A 23,947-nucleotide genomic window follows, 5' to 3' on the forward strand; every position below is an offset into this window, starting at 1 on the left:
TTAATTGAATCTAAGACTCTTCGAGGATACTAGAGCAGTATCTCAAAAGAAGAAAAAAACTAGAATGAGACTCTTCATATTGATGAAGCAGCATCTCAAACAGCAAAAATGAGATTCTCTGTATCGAGTCGAAGCAACATCTTATCTGATAGAATTAAGATATTCCAAACAATGGAATGATACCTTAATTAAATCTAAGACTCTTAGAGGATACTAGAGCAGTATCTCAAAAGGAAAAACTAGAATGAGACTCTTCATATTGATGAAGCAGCATCTCAAACAGCAAAAATGAGATTCTCTGTATCGAGTCGAAGCAGCATCTTATTTGATAGAATTAAGATATTCCGAACAAGGGAATGATACCTTAATTGAATCTAAGACTCGTCGAGGATACTAGAGCAGTATCTCAAAAGAAAAACTGGAATGAGACTCTTCATATTGATGAAGCAGCGTCTCAAACAGTAAAGAAAATGAGATTCTCCAGATAAATGAAGTAATATCTCAAAGAGTGAATGTCTGTTGGGGGATATTTTTAGAAAAGATTCCTTTTGGAGGAAATCTGCTGAAGAAGCTCTGCAGGAAAGAAGCTCACAAGAGACTTTTATGGTAACCTCTGCTTGGGTAGCAATGGTAGCAAAGAAAATGCTGGGAATGTCACTATCAACCACGAAGTTGAGAGAAATGATTGGCCAGAAAATAATTCCTTGAGCGCACGTAGGGTAATAACTTTATTTGGGAAATGAGGAATGTCTAAGATAGACATGAATGACCTTAGATCCTTATATTGTATGCTCGATTTTTTGTACGATGTTCCACTTTGGGTGGAAATGCCATGCATGGGAGGATGCCTGAGGTGTATGCATTATGCATTTGCTGGGGATATTTAAGATGTGCATATAGGGATGCGAATCGTATAAGGCTATGCATATGTATGCCAATGATTGGTATGATTACTTCTTGGTGAATTTTCCTATTTGGTAGGAAAATTATGTATGTAATTGATGCACATGGCGAACATGATGTATGCGGGTATGCAAATGGGTAATTGGGATATGCCCTGGTTAGGGCGTTTTTTGCTTTGGGTTATGATGCCAACGGTGTGGACTTTTGTTATGATGGAGATCAAAATTTGATGCCCCACTGGGTGATTTTGGGAATATATTTGGGGTGCTCCAAGCCACTGAAGGGTTCAGACTTCTCAACACGCGATACTCCAACTATGATTTAATGTTTCTGCTGGAAATGCATTAGAGACTTGCCCCGATTTGGCTACACCATGAGTATATCTATGAGACGTGCTGATTAGCAATTGGAATGAACATAGGTGTCTGCACACAGTCCTACACCTCTATGAAAAACAAGAGCAAACTTGGAGACTAAGAGGTTTATCCTTTTACTATGTCAAAAGCAATTTTATTACTTCATTCAAATGTGTTTTTATTTTCTCCAAAATCTTTAAGAGTGATGTTTATCAAAAATAAAGGTGCTTTGCAAACAAACAGATAAAATACAAAATAATTTGGGCACAACTTTTGTCGAGAAAATTTCTCTTTTATTGATTTGACCCTTGAATGGGTGATTGTACAATAAGATGCAATTCCTTAATGAGGTAATTGTTGTGTGTAGAAACAAAGCGGCAATAAAATTGAGTCTCCACACTGCTATGATCCTTATGTCTTTGATAATCCAAGCACCTCGCCTTTGGAAAAGTCAGGTAGATTGATTCTTTGTCTTCGAGGGATATGCTAGATGCCTGAAAGTACAGTTCTTTGCCTTGGAATTAATCCCTAACTTTTGCCTGGATCGCCCTTTCGGGTTTTCGATCCACCGGGATACCCATTTTTGCCTGAGCCGCCCTTTCGGGTTTTCAACTCAGCGGGTCAATTTTTATTTATTTTTATCCCTAATTTTTGCCTGGATCGCCCTTTCGGGTTTTCGATCCACCGGGATAGCCATTTTTGCCTAAATCGCCTTTTCAGGTTTTCGATTTAGCGGCTTTTATCATTCCACTTTTCTAGGAAAAGTACTTTTTAACAGCATCAGCATTGGTAGGAAGTGGCAATTCATCACCATCCATAGTTTCCAGGATTAGAGCGCCTCCGGAAAAGGCTCTAACCACCACAAATGGACCTTCATAATTTGGTGTCCACTTCCCCCTAGAGTCCTTGTGAATGGGCAAGATTTTCTTCAGCACCAAATCACCCTCTTGAAACACCCTGGGACGAACTTTCTTGTCGAAAGCCTTTTTAAGGCGCCTCTGATATAGTTGACCGTGACCTAATGCTTTCAAGCGTTTCTCCTCAATAAGGTTGAGCTCGTCGTACCTTGATTGAACCCATTCTGCCTCGTCTAACTTAGCCTCCATCAAGACTCTCATCGAGGGAATCTCCACTTCTATGGGGAGAACTGCTTCCATGCCGTATACTAAGGAGTACAGGGTTGCCCCTGTTGAAGTTCGTACTGACGTATGATAACCATGTAATGCAAAAGGTAGCATCTCATGCCAATCCTTATACGTGACTACCATCTTCTGGATGATCTTCTTGATATTTTTGTTTGCAGCTTCAACAGCCCCATTCATCTTAGGTCGATATGGTGACGAGTTGTGATGCTCGATCTTGAATGTTGTGCATAACTCCTCCATGGTCTTGTTATTGAGATTGGACCCGTTATCAGTGATGATTTTGTTGGGAATCCCATATTGACATATGATGTTGTTTTTTAAGAAACGGATGACCACGTGCTTTGTGACATTCGCATAAGATGCGGCTTACACCCATTTAGTAAAGTAGTCTATGGCCACCAAGATAAATCTATGCCCATTAGATGCTTTGGGTTCTATCATCCCGATCATTTCGATGCCCCACATAGAGAAAGGCCAAGGTGATGCTATAACATTCAGCGGGGTAGGCGGTACATGTATTTTGTCAGCATAGATCTGGCATTTGTGGCAGGCTCTGGTGTAATGATAACAGTCGGCTTCCATCGTTAACCAGTAGTAACCTACCCTCAGGATTTTCTTCGCCATGGAGTGCCCATTTGCATGTGTGCCGAAAGACCCTTCGTGTATGTCCTTCATAAGTTGATTAGCTTCGTGTTCGTCCACACACCTCAACAAAACCATGTCATAATTCTGCTTGTACAATACCTCTCCATTCAAGAGGAACTTCGACGCCAGCCTCCGGAGGGTCCTTTTGTCAAGGCTAGAGGCATCTGTCGGGTATTCCTGCTTCTCTAGATACCGTTTGATGTCAAAGAACCAGGGTTTACCATCTGGCTCTTCTGCTGTCGTCAGGCAATGCGCGGGTTCATCAAAACGCCTAATTTCAATGTGAGGCTGATGGTTGGGCCATATCAACTTGTACATGGAAGCCAAGGTTGCTAAAGCATCTGCCATCTGATTCTCTTCTCGAGGAATATGAGAAAAAGTGATTTTGTCGAATTTTGGGAGTAACTTCAGCACGTAATCCCGATATGGAATTAGGTTGGCATGTCTTGTTTCCCAATCACGTCTAATCTGATGTATCACTAGGGCGGAATCCCCGAATACTTCCAGCACCTTGATCTTCAACTTAATAGCCTCTTCCAACCCTAGTATGCAAGCTTCATACTCAGCCATGTTATTTGTGCAGGTGAAACAGAGCTTTGCAGTGAACGGTAGATGGAAATTCTTGGGAGACATCAGTACTGCCCCAATTCCATGGCCTATTGCATTTGAGGCACCGTCGAACATGAGAGTCCAGCCTGCTTTTGGCTCGAGATTCTCCTCTTGTTCGGAGTCTTCAACATCCTTGACAACCATGATGTCCTCATATGGGAAGTCAAACTTCAAAGGTTGGTAATCCTCTAACGGTTGGTGGGCAAGATGGTCTGCTAGTACGCTTCCTTTGATTGCCTTTTGTGCAACATATTAAATATCGTACTCTGATAACAACATCTGCCATCGGGCAATCCTACCGGTAAGAGCTGGTTTCTCGAATATGTACTTGATGGGATCCATTTTAGATACCAACCAAGTCGTATTAGTTAGCATGTACTGCCTGAGACGCTTAGCGGCCCATGCGAGTGCACAACAAGTCTTCTCGAGTAAGGAATATCTGGTCTCGCAATCATTAAACTTCTTGCTCAGATAATATATGGCATGCTCTTTTCTACCAGTCTCATCTTGTTGTCCCAATACACAACCCATGGACTCGTTGAGCACTATTAAGTACATGATGAGGGGTCTCCCTTCTGCAGGGGGCATCAGAATCGGAGGCTCTTATAAGTATTCTTTGATTTTGTCGAAGGATATTTGGCAGTCATCATTCCACTCCACGCCTTGATTCTTCCTTAGAAGCTTGAATATTGGTTTACACGTGGCAGTGAGATGAGAGATAAACCGAGCGATGTAATTCAGTCTTCCCAAGAAACCACGGACTTCCTTCTCAGTCCTTGGTGCAGGCATGTTCTGAATGGCTCGAACCTTGTCGGGATCTACCTCGATTCCCTTTTGACTTACAATAAAGCCTAAAATCTTCCCAGATCGAACCCCAAATGTGCATTTGTTAGGATTAAGTCTCAACCTAAACTTCCTCAAATGAGCAAACAGTTTCTCCAGATTAGTGATATGTTCCTCTTCTGTCTGGGATTTGGCAATCATGTCGTCAACGTACACCTCGATCTCTTTATGAATCATGTCATGAAAGAGAGTCACCATAGCGCGTTGATATGTTGCCCCAACGTTCTTTAATCCAAACGGCATTACCTTGTAACAAAAGGTGCCCCAAGGGGTAATGAACGTGGTCTTCTCCATGTCCTCGGGATCCATTTTAATTTGGTTGTATCCAGAGAAACCATCCATAAAGGAAAATACAGAGAACTGGGTTATATTGTCTACCAATACATCAATGTGATGTAATGGGAAATCGTCTTTGGGACTAGCTCTATTTAAGTCTCGGTAATCTACGCACATGCGAACCTTTCTATCTTTCTTTGGTACCGGTACAATGTTGGCAACCCATTGTGGGTACTTAGCGACTTCCAGGAAACCAGCGTCAAACTGCTTTCTCACCTCTTCTCTGATCTTGAGAGCCATATCCGGTCGAGTTCTTCTTAGCTTTTGTTTGACAGCAGAGCATTCTTCTTTAATGGGAAGCTTGTGGGTCACGATATCAGTGTCTAATCCGGGCATATCTTGGTCCGACCATGCAAACACATCGTTATATTCGTGGAGGAGTTCTATTAATCTAGTCTTCACTGCATCTTAAAGCGCGGCGCCTACCCTTACTTCTATTTTGTCTTCTTCTGATCCCAGGTTGATAACGTCGACGTCCTCCTGGTGTGCTTGAATGACCTTCTCTTCTTGTCTGAGTAATCTGGCCAGCTCTTCAGGGAGTTCGCAATCTTCCCCCACTTCATCTTCAGCTTGGTAGATTGGACAATCAAAGTCATGCCAAACCCTAGCAGTGTCGTTATCAATGGTCTCGGTGGTGTCTCTGCATGTTATGATTTATGCAGTTTATTTAGAAAGTACGTGCATAAAAATTGATGCCATTTTTTGTAATAGAAAAACGAAAGGAAAGGAACAAAAATTTGAATGCAAATCTCCATTTATTATTGATATAAAAACTCTTAAAAAAGATAAAGGAGGCCCTACAACATGCCACTGTGCCTTGGGCAGAGCACAGGGTTTTGTCTAAAATAATAAAATTACTTTTGAAAAAATTGAGGGACTTCCACAGCCTTCCAGTTTGTCAGTTCTTCATTAGGCACGACTTGTCGTATCCAACTAGACACCCCCTCCTTAGGATCTTCAACATTGATCATTGCCACATGGTTTCCAAAAATATGGCCAGCGCTGGTGAACGTTTCTTCTACAGGAGGAATCTGCTCTCTATCGTGTTGGTTACCGGTTTCAAATAACGATGGGTCGTACCCTAACCCAAACTTGTCTCGCTTCTCTCTCACTTCCACCACCTTGCCCCAGTCTTGAGCATTTTCACTTTCCATCACAGCCTTAGCTTCTTGCCACGAGGCCATGGATGGTCCTGACTTCGGAGTCTCCAATGTCTGTTGGAAAACCATCATATTTACCACTTCCAAAGACTGGAATGGTGTCTCGGTTATCTCGCCATCCACCTCGATATATTGGAAAGATGTTAAGTGGCTAACCAAGATATCCTCCTCCCCTCCAATCACAATCATCTTGTCATTTGTAATGAATTTTAGCTTTTGGTGTAAAGTGGAGGTGACGACGCCTGCAGAGTGGATCCATGGTCTTCCAAGTAGGCAACTATAACCGGGATGTATGTCCATAACCTGGAATGTGATATTGAAGAAAGTTGGGCCTATTTTGATTGGTAGGTCAACCTCTCCTATCACTGCTCGTCTTGAGCCATCGAATGCTTTTACAATTAGGGTATTGGGCTTCATATTCATCCCCTCCATCGACAACTTTATCAAAGTGGTTTTTGGCATGACATTTAGTGAGGAACCTGTGTCTACTAATACCCTTGATAGTATAGTGTCTATGCATTTCAAGGAGATATGTAGGGCCTTGTTATGGTTCTTTCCCTCAACTGGCAGTTCATCATCGTTAAACCCCAAAAAATTTCCAGTGGTTACGCAAGCTATCATATCGTCAAACTGTTCTATCGTTATGTCTTTCGTGATATGTGATGCGCTTAACACTTTCAATAATGAATTCCTGTGTGCTTCTGAGTTGAGCAACAGAGATAACATGGAGATTTTTGAAGGTGTTTGATTCAATTGGTCCACCACTTTATAATCACTTTTCTTGATTATCCTTAGAAATTTCTCGGCCTCCTCACGAGTGACTGCAACTTTAGGAGACAAATGCATTTCTTGCATTTCTCGACTAGGGACAGGGATTTGGACAGGAGTAGCAACTTCTTTCCCTTTGGCTTTTGTAGAAGCATCAACGGCCCTTGGCGCGAACACTCGGCCACTGTGCGTCATTCTAGCTGGCCTGTCATACGGTGAACTGACTTGGGGTATTTTGCTTTTTATCGCAATGTCGCGGATAGCAAGAGTCGCCACCGACTTTTCTTTTATCCAATAAGGAAAGGTGGAAAAGAACAAGAAAGACCTCAATAGATTTTGGGTTCGGGAGGTACATTATACAAAGGGAAGGTATTAGCACCCTTTGTATCCATGGTTATCCATGGGCTCTTAATTGCTGGATCACTTATATTTTTGTCTGAAAAGTGTTCGTGAATTGTTTAAAAAATGTTTCGAAAAGAGAGTTTAACTTTATAATGATTCTCGTATGAATGTATACAAAGTATTTATCTCGTTTGATTTTGAAAACGGTTTAGAAAAGTGTAACTTGGTAATGATTCTAGTATGAATGTATACCAAATGGTGATTTTCTAGGATTTTGCAAAGTGTGAGGGGTGGGAAATGTTTTAGGTTATGATCCAGCAATTGAGAGTTATACCTTCCTAAGGTCGTTATGAACGTTTCCTATCCTTATGAGGGTAAAACTGTCCTTACTATTGAGAAGTAAGTAATTTTACCCTTTGGATGTTTAAGGGTCATCGTAGGGTCATCGATAGGTCATTGAAGGCAACAGTTGTAAGGATACCTTAGCATTCGAAGGGACGATCATCATTTAACCGTAGGCTACACCGAAGGGTCATCGAGGGACAAAGGCAACATTCGAGGGACTATGATTTATTTTATGATGATTTAACCGAAGGGCCGTTGCTAAGTGTATCCCTACATTCGCGGGACATGACCGTTATACCGTAATACCGTAGGGCAAAAGAGAGGTCCAAGATCACATATTTAGAGGCCATGTTTTAAAGTTAATTAGGTAATTAGGGTGAATCTCCACATTAAAATCAATACATTAAAAATAATACATTAAAATTAATACATTAAAATTAATTAAGCAATTTAGGGCAGCTCTTCACAAGGGTATCCCACAAATAAAGTGGAAGACCTAAACAACAATCTTTTCCTGGGGTGTGTGAACCTTTGCAACATTCAGCAAACGGGTTAGAATACCAAATCAGGGTGCAATCGAGGATTACACCGCAAAAGAAATCACAACAGTAATATGATCAGATAAACAATGCCTGGCTATGATAAAACATGAGTGAAAAATCAGAATAGAAAAGTCGGCTACTGTCAGGTTCGCGCCTGCCTCGCCTAGCGAAGGCTTAGCGAATACTCGCTTCATGCTCGCTTAGCGACGTGCTAGCGAGCGACTGCGGATTCTGGTTTTGATATCAGTACAATTTCAACCAATTTTATGCCTTATGGCTTTCATTACAGCAATTATATGGTTAATCATTTAAGGTATTCAAGTGCACACTACAATTCACATGACAAACTTAAGATATTTTCATAAATTTAATCATAATGCCATATGCAAATTAAGAACATAAGGTAGTAATAGCAATTGTAACCTTGAATTGGCCGACCGGATCGAATTGAGCGGAAGTGACCTTGCTGCCGCCGGCTTTTCCTTCAGGGTTTCTCGGAATTCTCAGGGTTAGCCTCCAGGGTTTTCCGTCTGTGAGCGCGAGGGTTTGCTTGCTAGGGTTCTCCTTTCGTCCTTTTTCGTTCTCCTCTTTTCATTACTGAAGTGGTATTTATAATGCTCTTTTTCATGACCTAATGGGCTCAGAATGAAGCCCGAAATTTTCTGTTGTCTGTCAGCTTCGCTAGGCGAGCGTGTAGCGAACGTGTAGCGAACGTTCGCTAGGCGAGCGTGTAGCGAACGTGTAGCGAACGTTCGCTAGGCGAGCGTGTAGCGAACGCGTAGCGAACAGGCCAGTTTGGGCCATTTTCTGGATTGGGCCATTCGTGAGCTGGGCCTTTGTTCCTTTGAGATCAGTGTCATAAAAATGAGTCGGAGTGCCCTGAAAAAATGTCTTGAAATATTAATGGGCAAATTTTGGGGTATGACAGCTGCCCCTGTTCAATATTCTTGAACCGAGAGAGTAGAATGGTATGTGCACCATTCGTGGTCTGGAGGTGGAAGATTATTGAACACTAGAATGCCCCGAAAATTTGCGCTTGTCAATTAGTCTTGATGGAGATGGGCTTAAAGATGCCATCTAGGAAGTTTGATGATGAGAGCTTCAGAGTACGTCGTACGTTAGAAGATATCTGAAGTCATGGGTGTCACTGGGTCATACGCTAGACCGTATAGTGGGTCATTCATTAGGCCGTCGACTTCCCTGGGGATTTAGAATGGGCCGTCCGTTAGGCTGCATCTGACGAAAAGTAGTCGTACGCTAGACTACACCTCGGAATGTACCGTATGCTAGGTAGTATCTGAGGAAAGAACATCCAAATGGGTCGTATGCTAGACCGTATCGGACTTGTTGGAGGAGTCGTATGCTGTGCCGAATCAGGATGAGATAAGAATCCGAATGAGTCATACACTGCTGGGGATAAAGGATCAGAATGGATCGTACGCTAGATCGTATCTGAGTTGCGGAACGAGCCGTCCGTTAGGCTGTATCGTTACTGGGGGTGAAGGATCAGAATGGATCGTATGCTAGATCGTATCTGAGTTGTAGACTGAGCCGTCCGTTAGGCTGTACCTGGTGATGAAGGGGGTAGTCATACGCCAGACTACACTTCAGAATGTACCGTACGCTAGGTAGAATTTGAGGGGATGAACATCCAAGCGGGTCGTAAGCTAGACCGTCTCTGAGTAGTAGAACGAGCCGTCCGTTAGGCTGCATCTGATAATAAAGGGGTAGTCATACGCCAGACTACACTTCAGAATGCACCGTACGCTAGGTAGCATCCGAGGCCTTGAAGGTCCAAATGGGTCGTATGCTGGACCGTATTGGAGTTGTTGAAGGTCGGAATGGATCGTACGTTAGATCGCATCTGAGTTGAAAGAGTCATATGTTGAGCTGAATCAGAATGAACCGTACGCTAGGCTATATCTGATAGTATTTGTATACGTTGTATTTGCAATAAATGTCTGGGATGGGCTTATAGATGTCGTCACTAGGAGGACGTCAGGATGAATGTTGTCATGGAGTGTATCTGAAAGATGTATTTGAATCTGAACGTAATCGATGAAGATGTCCGTCTGAATGACTCTCTATTTTGACTGTATCAGGAAGATAATTAACCTGAAAAATAAAGTCAGCTTCATGCCATGTCATGATGCATGAGATGCTTTATGCTTTCGAAAATAACTGCAAACGCTGTATGCATGCGTATGCTGTGAAATGATGTAATGAATGAATTATGCATCTGAAAAGTTCTTCCAGAGGACTCTACTGGGGAAAACAAATCTCAATCTTCTGGTTGGAGATACTGGTATCGGTGATCCTTTCTTAGCTGGGGATACTTGATTCTGTCTGAGGGTAGAAATATTTAACAGAAGCCTGGCTGGGGGTGGAAGAGATGACCAATTTGTCTAGTAATGCCAATTGCTTTTGGGGAATAACTGGCTTTGCTGGGGAATAGAATTAGCAACGGATTCATTGGAAAGCATGGTTAGACCTTCTCCTCGATCCTGAAGCCTAGTAGTAATCGCTATTTCACATTTTTGGTAAACATCGATCATATCCAAATGCATATATTAATTCGAATTAAATCAATGGACGTTTATGCAAACAAAACAGAGAAAGTAAAACAAGAGCATTTTTTTTTGAAACTAAAATTATATTGATTTCGAAAGAGGGCCTATAAACAGGCAATTTGTGTACAAGGAGACAAAAATCCTAGTAAGAGGAAATTGTCAAGAAAACAAAGAGAAAGCTATGCCGAAAACGTCCTATTGACTTTAATTCCACTACTGCCATTATGTCTTCAAGCCTCTCATCTCCTGCTGTCGGATAGAAGTGATTAGCTTGTTCAGTCCTTTGAACTTGGATGAAGCTGTCTGAGAACGGGACATAGTCATACGCTTTAATCCCTAATTTTTGCCTGGACCGCCTTTTCAGGTTTTCAATCCACCAGGATACCCCTTTTTGCCCAAGCCGCCTTTTCAGGTTTTCGACTTGTCGGGTGCACATTTTTTATGTTTATCCCTAATTTTTGCCCGAACCTTTTGGTTCGCCGGGATGCCCTTACTTTTGCCTAGGTACGTCGACCTAGCAGGTCTCTTTTATGCGTAGTATTTTTTGACTATGTCTGCGTTCACGGGATGTGGGAAGTCTTCGCCGTCCATTGTGGCTAGTATCATGGCTCCACCAGAGAATACCTTCTTAACTACAAACGGCCCTTCGTACGTGGGAATCCATTTGCCTCTGGGATCACCTTGTGGTAGAGTGATGCGCTTTACCACCAAGTCGCCAATTTGATACACCTGTCTCTTGACTCTTTTGTTAAATGCCTGGGTCATGCGCTTCTGATATATCTGTCCATGACAAACAGCCGCAAGTCTCTTCTCATCAATCAAGTTTATCTGATCGAGTCGAGTCTGAATCCATTCATCTTCATCTAAGCCCGCCTCTTTCATGATTCTTAGAGAGGGAATCTGGACTTCCACTGGTAAAACGACTTCCATTCCGTAGACTAAAGAGAAAGGAGTTGCTCCTGTCGAAGTGCGTACTGAAGTGCGATAACCGTGAAGAGCAAACGGTAACATCTCATGCCAGTCTTTGTACGTCACCGTCATCTTTTGTATGATCTTCTTGATATTCTTATTAGCAGCCTCTACGGCACCGTTCATCTTTGGCCGGTACGGAGAAGAGTTATGGTGTTTTATTTTGAACTGCGTGCAGAGTTCAGTAATCATCTTATTGTTCAAATTAGTACCATTGTCAGTGATAATTCTTTCAGGGATGCCATACCGACAAATGAGATTATTCCTGATGAATCGTGCCACCACATTCTTGGTGACAGAAGCAAATGAGGCGGCCTCTACCCACTTTGTAAAGTAATCAATAGCAACAAGGATGAAGCGATGTCCATTAGAAGCAGTAGGTTTAATCTCCCCAATCATATCAATGCCCCACATTGCAAAGGGCCAAGGTGTGGTCAACACGTTCAATGGAGCAGGAGGTGCGTGTACTTTATCCGCATATATCTGGCACTTGTGACAAGTTCTGGAGTGATGATGGGAATCAGCTTCCATGGTAGACCAATAATACCCTGATCTCAGAATCTTCTTGGCCATCGTATGTCCACTAGAATGAGTCCCGAAAATACCGTCGTGCATATCTTCCATAATCTCTTCTGCTTCCTTTTTATCCACACAGCGAAGCAAAGTTGAGTCATGATTACGTTTGTATAATACTCCATTACTCAAAAAGAATTTAGCAGAGAACTTCCTCAGGAATTTTCTATCATTGATAGATGCCCCCTCAGGGTACTCCTGAGTTTCTAAATATCTTTTTACTTCGTGGAACCAAGGTTTTTCCCGTACTCCCTCGGTGTTAAGTTCATAACAGTATGCCGGTTCATCTAGTCGCTCAATGGTGATCCTGGGAGCTTCATTGTCCCATCTGACTCTGAACATAGATGACATGGTAGCTAATGCGTCTGCCAACTGATTCTCTTCTCGTGGGATATGTTCGAATGTTATCTCTTCAAAGTATGGGATTAATGTCATCACCCGTTCTCGGTAAGGGATGAGATTCGGATGCTTAGTGTCTCATTCTCCTTTGATCTGACTGATTACTAATGCTGAGTCTCCGTACACACTCAAAAACTTGACCCGCCGGTCTATAGCAGCCTTGAGTCCCAAAATACATGCTTCATACTCAGCCATATTATTGGTACAATGAAAACATAGTCTAGCAGTGAAAGGCGTATGGTAACCCTCGGGAGAAATGATTACCACACCAACCCCATTGCCCAATGCATTAGAAGACCCATCGAAAACCATAGTCCATCGGGATCCTAGTGCGGGTCCTTCATCCGGTCCATGTTCTTCATGATTGGTAACAAACATGACATCTTCATCTGGAAACTCAAAATTCATAGATTGGTAATCATCCACCGCTTGATGAGCCAAATGATCAGCTATCACGCTTCCTTTGATTGCTTTCTGAGTAGTATACTGGATGTCATACTCTGTTAAGATCATCTGCCATCTTGCTATTCTTCCGGAGAGAGCGGGTTTCTCAAATATGTATTTGATAGGATCCATCTTAGAAATCAATAAAGTGGTATGATTCAACATGTATTGTCTTAGTCGGCGAGCAGCCCAGGCCAAAGCACAACAAGTTTTCTCGAGCAGTGAGTATCTTGTTTCACAGTCGGTAAACTTTTTGCTAAGGTAGTATATGGCATGCTCTTTTCGGCCAGACTCGTCATGTTGTCCCAACACACACCCCATTGAATTTTCTAACACGGTCAAATACATGATTAAAGGTCTTCCTTCAACTGGTGGCATCAGAATTGGAGGTTCCTGGAGATATTCTTGATTTTGTCAAAAGCTTCTTGACATTCGTCATTCCATATCATCTCTTGATTCTTCCTCAGTAGTTTGAAGATGGGTTTGCAGGTGGCGGTCAAATGGGAGATAAATCGGGCAATGTAATTCAAGCGTCCCAAGAAACCTCTGACTTCTTTATCTGTACTGGAACTGGCATTTCTTGAATAGCTCTCACCTTGGCCGGGTCAACCTCAATCCCTTTACCACTGACAATAAAGCCCAGGAGTTTGCCGGACCTTACCCCAAAGGTGCATTTGTTCGGGTTCAACCTCAACTTGTATTTCTTCAACCTCTCGAACAGTTTGTATAAATGATCGAGATGTTCCTCCTCAGTATGAGATCTGGCTATCATGTCATCCACATATACTTCTATTTCATGATGGATCATATCATGGAACAAAACCACCATAGCACGCTGGTACGTTGCCCCTGCATTCTTTAAACCAAATGGCATTACTTTATAACAGAACGTGCCCCATTGCGTCACAAACGTAGTTTTCTCCATGTCCTCAGGCGCCATCTTAATCTGGTTGTAACCTGAGAATCCATCCATGAATGAGAACACCTTGTGTTGAGCGGTGTTATCTACCAGAACATCAATGTGCGGGAGTGGAAAGTCATCCTTGGGACTCGCTTTATTCAGGTCTCGGTAATCTACACACATTCGCACCTTACCATCCTTCTTTGGCACTGGTACCACATTAGCAACCCATTGAGGATAAGAAGTAACAGCCATAAAATCTGCATCAAATTGTTTCATCACCTCGGCTTTGATTTTCTCAGACATTTCAGGACGCATGCGACGAACCTTTTGCTTAACAGGACGACATTCTTCCCTCGTTGGCAGTCGATGCACTACTATATCGGTATCCAGTCCTGGCATGTCTTCATAAGACCAAGCAAAAATCTCTACATAGTCATGCAACATCTGAATCAACCTTCTCTTGACACTGTTTTCCAAGCCTGCTCCTATTTTGACTTCTTTCTTGTTTACTTCAGTGCCCAGATTTACAGTCTCAACTGACTCCTCGTGTGGCTGTATAGTCCTTTCTTCCTGCAGTAACAGTCTGGCAAGTTCTCCAGGTACTTCACAATCTTCCTCACTTCCATCCTCGGCTTGGTAGATCGGATTTTCAAAGTCATAATGAACAGTAGTAGAACTATTGTCAACAGGATCCAGAGTGGGTATGGATCTGCAATTCGTTACGTGAGTGTGTGTAAGAAAACATAGCTCGTTTGGAAGATGACAGAAAAGATAAAGAGCGCAATATTTGAATGCAAAAAGTCCATTGATTTATTGAATATGAATATGCTTATGAAGATGACAAAACCCTTAACAAATTAGCTATTGTGCCCCGGGCATAGACACAACGCTTGGAGAAGTTCAATTGTAAAAAAAACAAAAATTTGCAACACTAAAATAGACAATAACAATTACTCCTGACTAAAGGAAATCGGGATAGTGTCTTCAGCCTTCCAATTATTGAGTCCGTCACCAATTGTTGGGAAAATCCAGCTATCCAGGTCGCAATCGCTGTCAGCATCTTTTACAGCATTAATTTGACTCTTGTCAGAGCTGAACCCCAGGCCAAATTTGTCAGACTTGTACGGTACGTCGATCAATTGACCCCAGCCAGTACGACCACCATCTTCAACCACGGCTTGAGCGTCCTTCAGAGAAATCATAGCAGGAGGAGCACGAATAACCTTGGGTACACAGGAAGTTGGCTTAAGGACAGGATTGGTCGGAGGAACTACTTCAAATGACTGACAAGGAGTCTCAATGAATTCACCATCCATCTCGACGTATCTGAAGGTATGCACACTACTGACAATGTACTCTTCTTCTCCACACACGGTGACAATTTTGCCCTTTGTGGGATACCTCAACTTTTGATGGAGAGACGAGGCTACAGCGCCTGCCCCATGAATCCAAGGGCGTCCCAGTAAGCAGGAATAGGCAGGACGAATGTTCATTACATGGAAGGTAGTGTTGAAGACTTGAGGTCCTATCTTGATAGGAAGGACTACTTCTCCATGGACAACACTCTTCGCACCATCGTAAGCACGTACCACAATGTCACTAGGTTTCAGTTCAATGCTTTTACAATCCAGCTTATCCAGCACAGCTGTCGGCAGCACATTCAAGGAAGAGCCATTATCGATCAACACATGAGACAAAGTGATTCCCCTACACTCAATGGAGATATGCAGGGCTTTATTGTGATTCTTTCCTGCTGGTGTCAGATCAGCATCGGAAAAGCCTAGGCCATTGTCAACAGCCAAGTGAGCAACATAATTTTCGAACTGATCGACAGATGTTTCCTGAGGCACGTGAGCAGTCTTCAAGAATTTTACCAATGCATTGGCATGAGATTCAGAAGATAACAGCAAGGATAACATTGAGATCTTAGACGGGGTATGCCCCAACTGTTCTACAACATCAAAATCACTCTTGCGAATGATTTTCAGCACTTCTTCCATTTCTTGTTTGGCAACATCTTCGGGAGTAACTTCGACCGGTGTCTCTGACTGAGAAGGATTGACTGGTTCCTTTCCTCGAGTTTCAAGGACAGGAGGTGAGATTTCTGGAGAGAAGATCCTTCCGCTTCGAGTAATTTTACTAGTCCCAACAATGCCACTAGTATTAGCAGCATTATCCACTTGCTTCACGCCATGGACGTAAACATCACCGCCATAATTCCACGGAATAGCTTTGCTTGAGGAATACGGGATCGGGCCAGGTGCAGTGATGATTAGGGGAGCAACCCTGGGCTCAGCAGTAATCTTCACAGGCGCCCTGGTAGCGGTAATCTTCACTGGAACTTTGGACCTAGCAATCACAGATATTTCTTCAATAGGGTTTTCCGCCTTAGGAATCCTTTCGAAGAGAACTGTACGATCGTCCATCAGCCGTTGAATACCATTCTTCAATTTCAAACAGTCCTCGGGCCGGAGTATGCAGAGATTGCAATCTTCAGCACAACCTGGAAATAAACCAGCTTGCAATAATTCCTCTTTATGATCGGGAGAGGAGATGTTAAGTCCGCCACATTGGAAACGTGATCGTCATCATCCACGGCATTAACCGTCTTGTCATGATTAGGCATAGGGCAGTGATGACATTAGGGTCTCCGGAGGCTCAAACTCAATTTCTCCAGCTTCGATCATATCCTGAATCTTATTCTTCAATGACCAGCAATCGTTTGTATCATGCCGGGGCTATCGGAGTGATATGCACACCTGGCATTAGGTTATAACGAGAAGAGAGTAGTGTTGGGATTCGTAGGAGGATCTCTGAGGGTGATCAAATTTGCCTTTAGCATTCCCTGCAGTGCCTGTGCCAAGGTCATATTGATCCTGGTAAACTGCCTTCTTGGCCTGTCTTGTTTGGGCTGGAAGTTTTGAGATGGTGGTGCTGCAATCGTAACTGCTCCAATGTCGTGGTCACGGTTTTTCTTGTTACGACCCTTTTGACCGTACACAGCATTTGATTCGTTCCTCCCCTGATAGGACCTTTGGTGCTTGCAGAGGTAGCCGCCTGTATCTTTCCACTTCGGATGCCGCTTTCAACACGTTCACCTGTTAATATAAGTTCAGTGAAACCTGATGAAGAACTTCCCAGTAGATGGCTGTAGAATGGGCCGGTCAGTGTGCCCATGAACATGTCCACCAATTCTCTGTCAGTCATAGGGGGTTTGACTCTGCCAGCCAAATCTCTCCACTTTTGAGCATATTCTTTAAAGCTTTCTTTAGATCCCATAGTCATATTCTGCAACTGTAGCCGGGTAGGTGCTAGTTCAGAGTTATACTGGTACTGTTTATAGAAAGCTGTTGCTAAATCAGTCCAGGTGCGGATGTCAGAGCTCTCGAGCTGATAATACCATTCCAACTGTGTGCCAGACAGGCTCTCTTGGAAGAAATGGATCCATAGCTTCCTGTCAGTGGTATGCGGCTGAATCTTTCTCACATAAGCTCTCAGATGCATCTGAGGACAAGACGCACCATCGTACTTAGTGAAAGTGGGGATTTTGAATTTGCGAGGAATGGTCACATCGGAGACCAGACCCAAACTTTCGAAATCCAGACCGGGCGCCTTCTGACCCTCCATAGCTAGCATACGTTCTTCCAGCAACTTGTACTTATCATCTCTTGGAGAGTACTGTTCATTTTCATAATCTTCATCGTCATCCTCAGGGTTGGAGAAATCAGCATTCTCTTCCTCTGAATCATTCTCCGCCCCCTCTTCTGGACCATTCGGGATTCCAAACTTGACTCCTGCGGCCTGTCCTTTACGCCTTCTTCCCGGGTTAATGAAACTCACAGCTTTCTTGTCTTTCTTCTTTTCGAGCAAAAGAGCCTTCAGTTCCTCCTGCCCCTTGGATAAGCTTAGCATCATCTCCTTGAATTGAGCATTCTGAGTCTGGAGATCTTTGACAGTTTGTTCGAGATCCATTTTTCTGTTTGTAATCGAATTGTGAGAACATTGAACTTGTAAATACCTGTTATGCAGTGTTATGTTATGTTATGCAATGCATGAAATGTTTTCAAGGACTTTTGGAATTTAACTTTGCGTAAATCACCAACGAGAGAGAAATGTTTATTGCTAATTTCTTTGATCAATGTTCATTACAAAAGGAATAATAATAAAAATACAATGAAAGCTCAAGTCTCCCAGGGGCGACTTCTTTTTGGGCGAAGATACGCATTGAGTCTTCGTTCCTCATTAAGCTGACTGGTAAGTTCTAACACTTTCTTCCTTTCTGCGACGAACTGAGTCTCGAAAGTATCCCTTTCTTCTCTCAACTGGATCCAGGATCTCTTTAGTTCCTCAACATTGGTAGGCATATCTGGATAAGGAATGATCTGAGGAGCACCTCCTTCAGCTTCAGGTTCGACAATCTGAGGTCCGATTGCAAGATATGGCATGACAAGTTCACGAGCTCTGGCGCGTACCCATCTGAGATAAGGTTCCATAGGAATAAAAATTTTCTGTCCTAACGTACCTCTCTTCACCATGCCCCAAGCTCGTACAAATCTTTGACGGAGGCCTTGGGAATCGTTGTCATAGTCGAACACAATGCCTTCGATGATCATTTCATGTGGACCATCTCTTCGAGCACAACCAAACTGTCGCAGAGCTAAAGCAGGATTATAAGTAATACCTCCTCTTATTCCTAGGAGTGGTACATTAGGGAACTCGCCACAACGGTCAATGATGGTAACATTTTCCTTGAACTGAGGACACCAACAGATGTCTGGGTGGGAGAGCGACATTATCCTTTGAGACCATTTCAAATTCTGCTCGTTCTTCAAGACTGATTGAGGAAGGTGCGAAATAAACCACCTAGACAACAAAGGTATGCAGCACATGAGAGTCCCTTGCTTCTTCATGGTACGAGTGTGGAGGGAATGCAAAATGTCTCCCAGCAAGGTAGGTACAGGGTTATGAGTGAGAAATATCTTAATAGCATTCATGTCTATGAATTGGTCTGGATTAGGGAATAACACCAAGCCATAGATTAGCAATGCCAGGATGTCTTCGAAAGCACGGACATTCATAACTTTTAAGAATTCTCGGGCCTTATTTGTCAGGAATTTGGCAAGTAAACCCTTAACTCCACTCCTTGTTACCCAATTAGCTTCAATGTCGGACTTCGTCATGTGTAAAGCTGCGGCAACTTCTTCAGCCTTCGGAACCTTTTCTAAACCACTGAAAGGTATTTGATCAAGGATAGGTATCCCAAGCAGTCTGGAGAATTCTTCCAGTGTAGGTACCAACTGATAATCTGGGAATGTGAAGCAATGATGTTTAGGGTCGAAGAACTGGAATAAAACTCTCATCATATCTTCTTTGAAACCAGTGGTAACCAAATTGAGGAGAGAACCGTGTTTCTTGATGAACTGGGCATGATCGGAAAGTTCTGACACTAAGTTCTTGAGTTGAGGAGAGATTGCTACAAGATTAATCCGGATGGTCTTCCTGGGAGCCATAGCTTTACAAAACAGAGCAAAGTTAAATCCCTAAGTCCTTGAAATGGTTAGTACAATGTTATGATGTCATGATGTTATGATGTTATGATGTTATGAGGTTAAATAAATAACAAGCGCAAGCAAGTCACACAACCATCATTCCTAGGTTTTAAGGCTTGCATGAGTTCCATAGGTAAGTACCCTCCCCACTGAAGTTTAGTTGGTTCAACCTGTCCTAGAATAGTAACCGGTTCTAAAAGGATCTCCAATCATTGACCTTCCCTCAAGTCCACTTCAGTGCAACACCAAGTGGTTGACCGAAGCTTCCCTAAAGTCCAATCTCAAGGAGTGTAGTATCGAGTCTCAACCAACCCCAGTCGGAACCGAAGTCAGTTATCTCACTACTTTCTAATGGCCAGGATGAGTCAATTAGGGTTCTAAAAGTCTGGTTAATGCTTTAATGACACCACGCAGATGCCAAATTTTTCCTCAAGTAAACATGAGGAACATCAGGACATCCAAAGTGTCACATTAACCGTAGCCATCATTTTAACCATTCCAGTATACGTCGGATAGTCGCGATGATCTATTGCTACTTACCTAAGGTACACTAGATCCGGGTGTAGGATCTTTCACTCAAGAATACCCAAGCAATCCCTTAAAAGTAAATCAGACAATTTTAAATAAGTGATCTTGTTTTTTAAGGTAACCTCTCTTGTAATAGTCCCCAGTAGAGTCGCCAGTTCTGTCATACGGTGAACTGACTTGGGGTATTTTGCTTTTTATCGCAATGTCGCGGATAGCAAGAGTCGCCACCGACTTTTCTTTTATCCAATAAGGAAAGGTGGAAAAGAACAGGAAAGACCTCAATAGATTTTGGGTTCGGGAGGTACATTATACAAAGGGAAGGTATTAGCACCCTTTGTATCCATGGTTATCCATGGGCTCTTAATTGCTGGATCACTTATATTTTTGTCTGAAAAGTGTTCGTGAATTGTTTAAAAAATGTTTCGAAAAGAGAGTTTAACTTTATAATGATTCTCGTATGAATGTATACAAAGTATTTATCTCGTTTGATTTTGAAAACGGTTTAGAAAAGTGTAACTTGGTAATGATTCTAGTATGAATGTATACCAAATGGTGATTTTCTAGGATTTTGCAAAGTGTGAGGGGTGGGAAATGTTTTAGGTTATGATCCAGCAATTGAGAGTTATACCTTCCTAAGGTCGTTATGAACGTTTCCTATCCTTATGAGGGTAAAACTGTCCTTACTATTGAGAAGTAAGTAATTTTACCCTTTGGATGTTTAAGGGTCATCGTAGGGTCATCGATAGGTCATTGAAGGCAACAGTTGTAAGGATACCTTAGCATTCGAAGGGACGATCATCATTTAACCGTAGGCTACACCGAAGGGTCATCGAGGGACAAAGGCAACATTCGAGGGACTATGATTTATTTTATGATGATTTAACCGAAGGGCCGTTGCTAAGTGTATCCCTACATTCGCGGGACATGACCGTTATACCGTAATACCGTAGGGCAAAAGAGAGGTCCAAGATCACATATTTAGAGGCCATGTTTTAAAGTTAATTAGGTAATTAGGGTGAATCTCCACATTAAAATCAATACATTAAAAATAATACATTAAAATTAATACATTAAAATTAATTAAGCAATTTAGGGCAGCTCTTCACAAGGGTATCCCACAAATAAAGTGGAAGACCTAAACAACAATCTTTTCCTGGGGTGTGTGAACCTTTGCAACATTCAGCAAACGGGTTAGAATACCAAATCAGGGTGCAATCGAGGATTACACCGCAAAAGAAATCACAACAGTAATATGATCAGATAAACAATGCCTGGCTATGATAAAACATGAGTGAAAAATCAGAATAGAAAAGTCGGCTACTGTCAGGTTCGCGCCTGCCTCGCCTAGCGAAGGCTTAGCGAATACTCGCTTCATGCTCGCTTAGCGACGTGCTAGCGAGCGACTGCGGATTCTGGTTTTGATATCAGTACAATTTCAACCAATTTTATGCCTTATGGCTTTCATTACAGCAATTATATGGTTAATCATTTAAGGTATTCAAGTGCACACTACAATTCACATGACAAACTTAAGATATTTTCATAAATTTAATCATAATGCCATACGCAAATTAAGAACATAAGGTAGTAATAGCAATTGTAACCTTGAATTGGCCGACCGGATCGAATTGAGCGGAAGTGACCTTGCTGCCGCCCGCTTTTCCTTCAGGGTTTCTCGGAATTCTCAGGGTTAGCCTCCAGGGTTTTCCGTCTGTGAGCGCGAGGGTTTGCTTGCTAGGGTTCTCCTTTCGTCCTTTTTCGTTCTCCTCTTTTCATTACTAAAGTGGTATTTATAATGCTCTTTTTCATGACCTAATGGGCTCAGAATGAAGCCCGAAATTTTCTGTTGTCTGTCAGCTTCGCTAGGCGAGCGTGTAGCGAACGTTCGCTAGGCGAGCGTGTAGCGAACGTTCGCTAGGCGAGCGTGTAGCGAACGCGTAGCGAACAGGCCAGTTTGGGCCATTTTCTGGATTGGGCCATTCGTGAGCTGGGCCTTTGTTCCTTTGAGATCAGTGTCATAAAAATGAGTCGGAGTGCCCTGAAAAAATGTCTTGAAATATTAATGGGCAAATTTTGGGGTATGACATGGCCCCACAATTGAGGTGACGTTTGGTTCATTGATTACCACAGGTCGGTCTTCCTGCCCTTGCTTAAAAGCTCTGGGCTGATATATCCACGGTACCGCCTTCTCATCTTTATACGCGAACGGTGTTGGAAACTCTATCACCAATGGGTTTATAGGGATTTCCACCTTGACCTCGTCATACGGGATGTCCACATTAACTTCATCATAAAGGATTTCCAACACGGCTATCTCTTCCTCTCCCTTGATCTTGACACGACGATTTATCTGTAACTCGCCTTGATCCAACTTTTGTTGTATAAAATTCATCAACCCTTTATCATTCTCATCATTGACCAGCTCCTCCGGGACTAGACCACTTTTTAGCAACTGTGCCCCTATCCTGGCGATAGGGGTTTGAATCTCTTCAACCTTAAGAATCAGTTCTCCCTGATCACTCTCCTCAATGGCACTGACGGAAGCATCTCCATGTGTTGGCATGGGATTAGTGTTCACGTTCGGGCGTCTTGGAGTGAAGGTGACAGCCTTTGTTTCAATCAGGTCTTGTACCCTATTCTGAAATGCAAAACAATTCTCCAGGGTATGGTCGGGCGCTCCCATGTGAAATTCACAATGGGTGTTAGCATCATATCCTGGTGGATATGGAAAGACAGCCGATTTTAGCTCCCTTAATGTCAGAAGGCCCTCCTTTTGCAAATATGGGAATATTTGGCTATAAGGTACTGGTAGAGGGTCAAGTTGCCTTCTTGGAGGCCTTGGCCTGAATTGTCTTGGTGGTGCGGTGTTTTGCTGTTGACGATGTTGTTGATGCTGTGGTTGATACATTGGTTGTTGTTGTATGGGTTGTTGATAAGGTATGGGTACCACGGCGGCAACTTGGCCATATGAAGCCTGTTGCTTCCCCTTATAGCCTCTAGATACAGCGTTCGTTTCACCTTCTCTTTTCTTCTGGAAGCCTCCAGAATACTTTTTCGATGCGCTAGGGGTTACCACGGCTCCTGAAATCTTTCCATCCCTCAAACCCTTTTCTATGCGATCTCCGATTGTGACTAGATGCGCAAAATCGGATGCTGCACTACTCACCAATCTATCAAAGAATGGGTCCTTCAGCGTGTCCACAAATATTCCAGTCATTTCCTTCTCAGACAATTGTGGCTCTACCTGAGCAGCCAACTCTCTCCACCGTTGGGCGTATTCTTTAAAGGACTCCTTTTCTTTCATTGTCATCCCTTGCAATTGCATTCGGTCAGGTGCCATATCCAGATTATATTTGTATTGACGGAGAAACGTGTCAGCCAAATCTTCCCAGTTTTGAATCCTCCCTTGCTATAAACTCATGTACCATCTTAGAGACGCCCCACTCAAACTGTCTTGGAAACAGTGTATAAGCAGTTTGTCATTTTCGGTATGAGCAGCCATTTTCCTGAAGTACATCACTAGGTGACTTCTTGGGCAAGTCTGGCCTTTGTATTTCTCCAAATCAGGAGTTTTAAATTTAGCCGGGATGACCAAATTTGATACCAAGCGCATGTTCATGGCAGAGGCGCCGAAGATATTATTCCCTTCGATAGCTTTAATCTTCTTTTCTAAGGCACGAAGCCTATCTGCAGCAGGGTCTGGAAGTATCTTAGGCTTCGGTTGATCAGGAATATAGAAAGCGTCGTAAGGGTCATCTCCCATTTCGGACCCATAATGAGCAGGCGCCTCAGAAGGCTCTGCACGATCCCCATCTCCTTTGCTTCCTACTGGTATATGAACCAAACTCTTCTTGGCATGGACGAAGCTCTCGTCTTGGTGGACCAAACCCGATGTGCTATCATTCCTCCTAGCCCCAGCTTCTGCATCCGTAACTCTCTCTCTGGGCGATGGCGAGCATTGTTTCCAACAGTTGATCCATCTTCTCTTGGATCGTATTGATGTCTGACCTCATGGTA

The 23,947-nt window shown here is 42.9% G+C and overlaps 1 protein-coding gene across 1 annotated transcript in view; it reads right to left on the reverse strand.

Moving 5' to 3' along the window:
- The window catches only part of LOC127102836 (uncharacterized), a 33,272-nt gene extending 9,579 nt beyond the window's left edge, over window positions 1-23,693 (reverse strand). Inside the window, exons 1-2 of the mRNA XM_051040164.1 lie at window positions 23,535-23,693; window positions 22,056-23,174 (exon numbers count right to left, since the gene is read on the reverse strand). Of these exons, the coding sequence (XP_050896121.1) occupies window positions 22,056-23,174; window positions 23,535-23,693 (1,278 nt within the window). The remainder of the gene's footprint in view (window positions 1-22,055; window positions 23,175-23,534) is intronic.
- Window positions 23,694-23,947: the final 254 nt, after the last annotated feature.

This window comes from Lathyrus oleraceus, chromosome 7, assembly GCF_024323335.1.
Source record: "Lathyrus oleraceus cultivar Zhongwan6 chromosome 7, CAAS_Psat_ZW6_1.0, whole genome shotgun sequence".
Taxonomy (NCBI): Eukaryota; Viridiplantae; Streptophyta; class Magnoliopsida; order Fabales; family Fabaceae; genus Lathyrus; species Lathyrus oleraceus.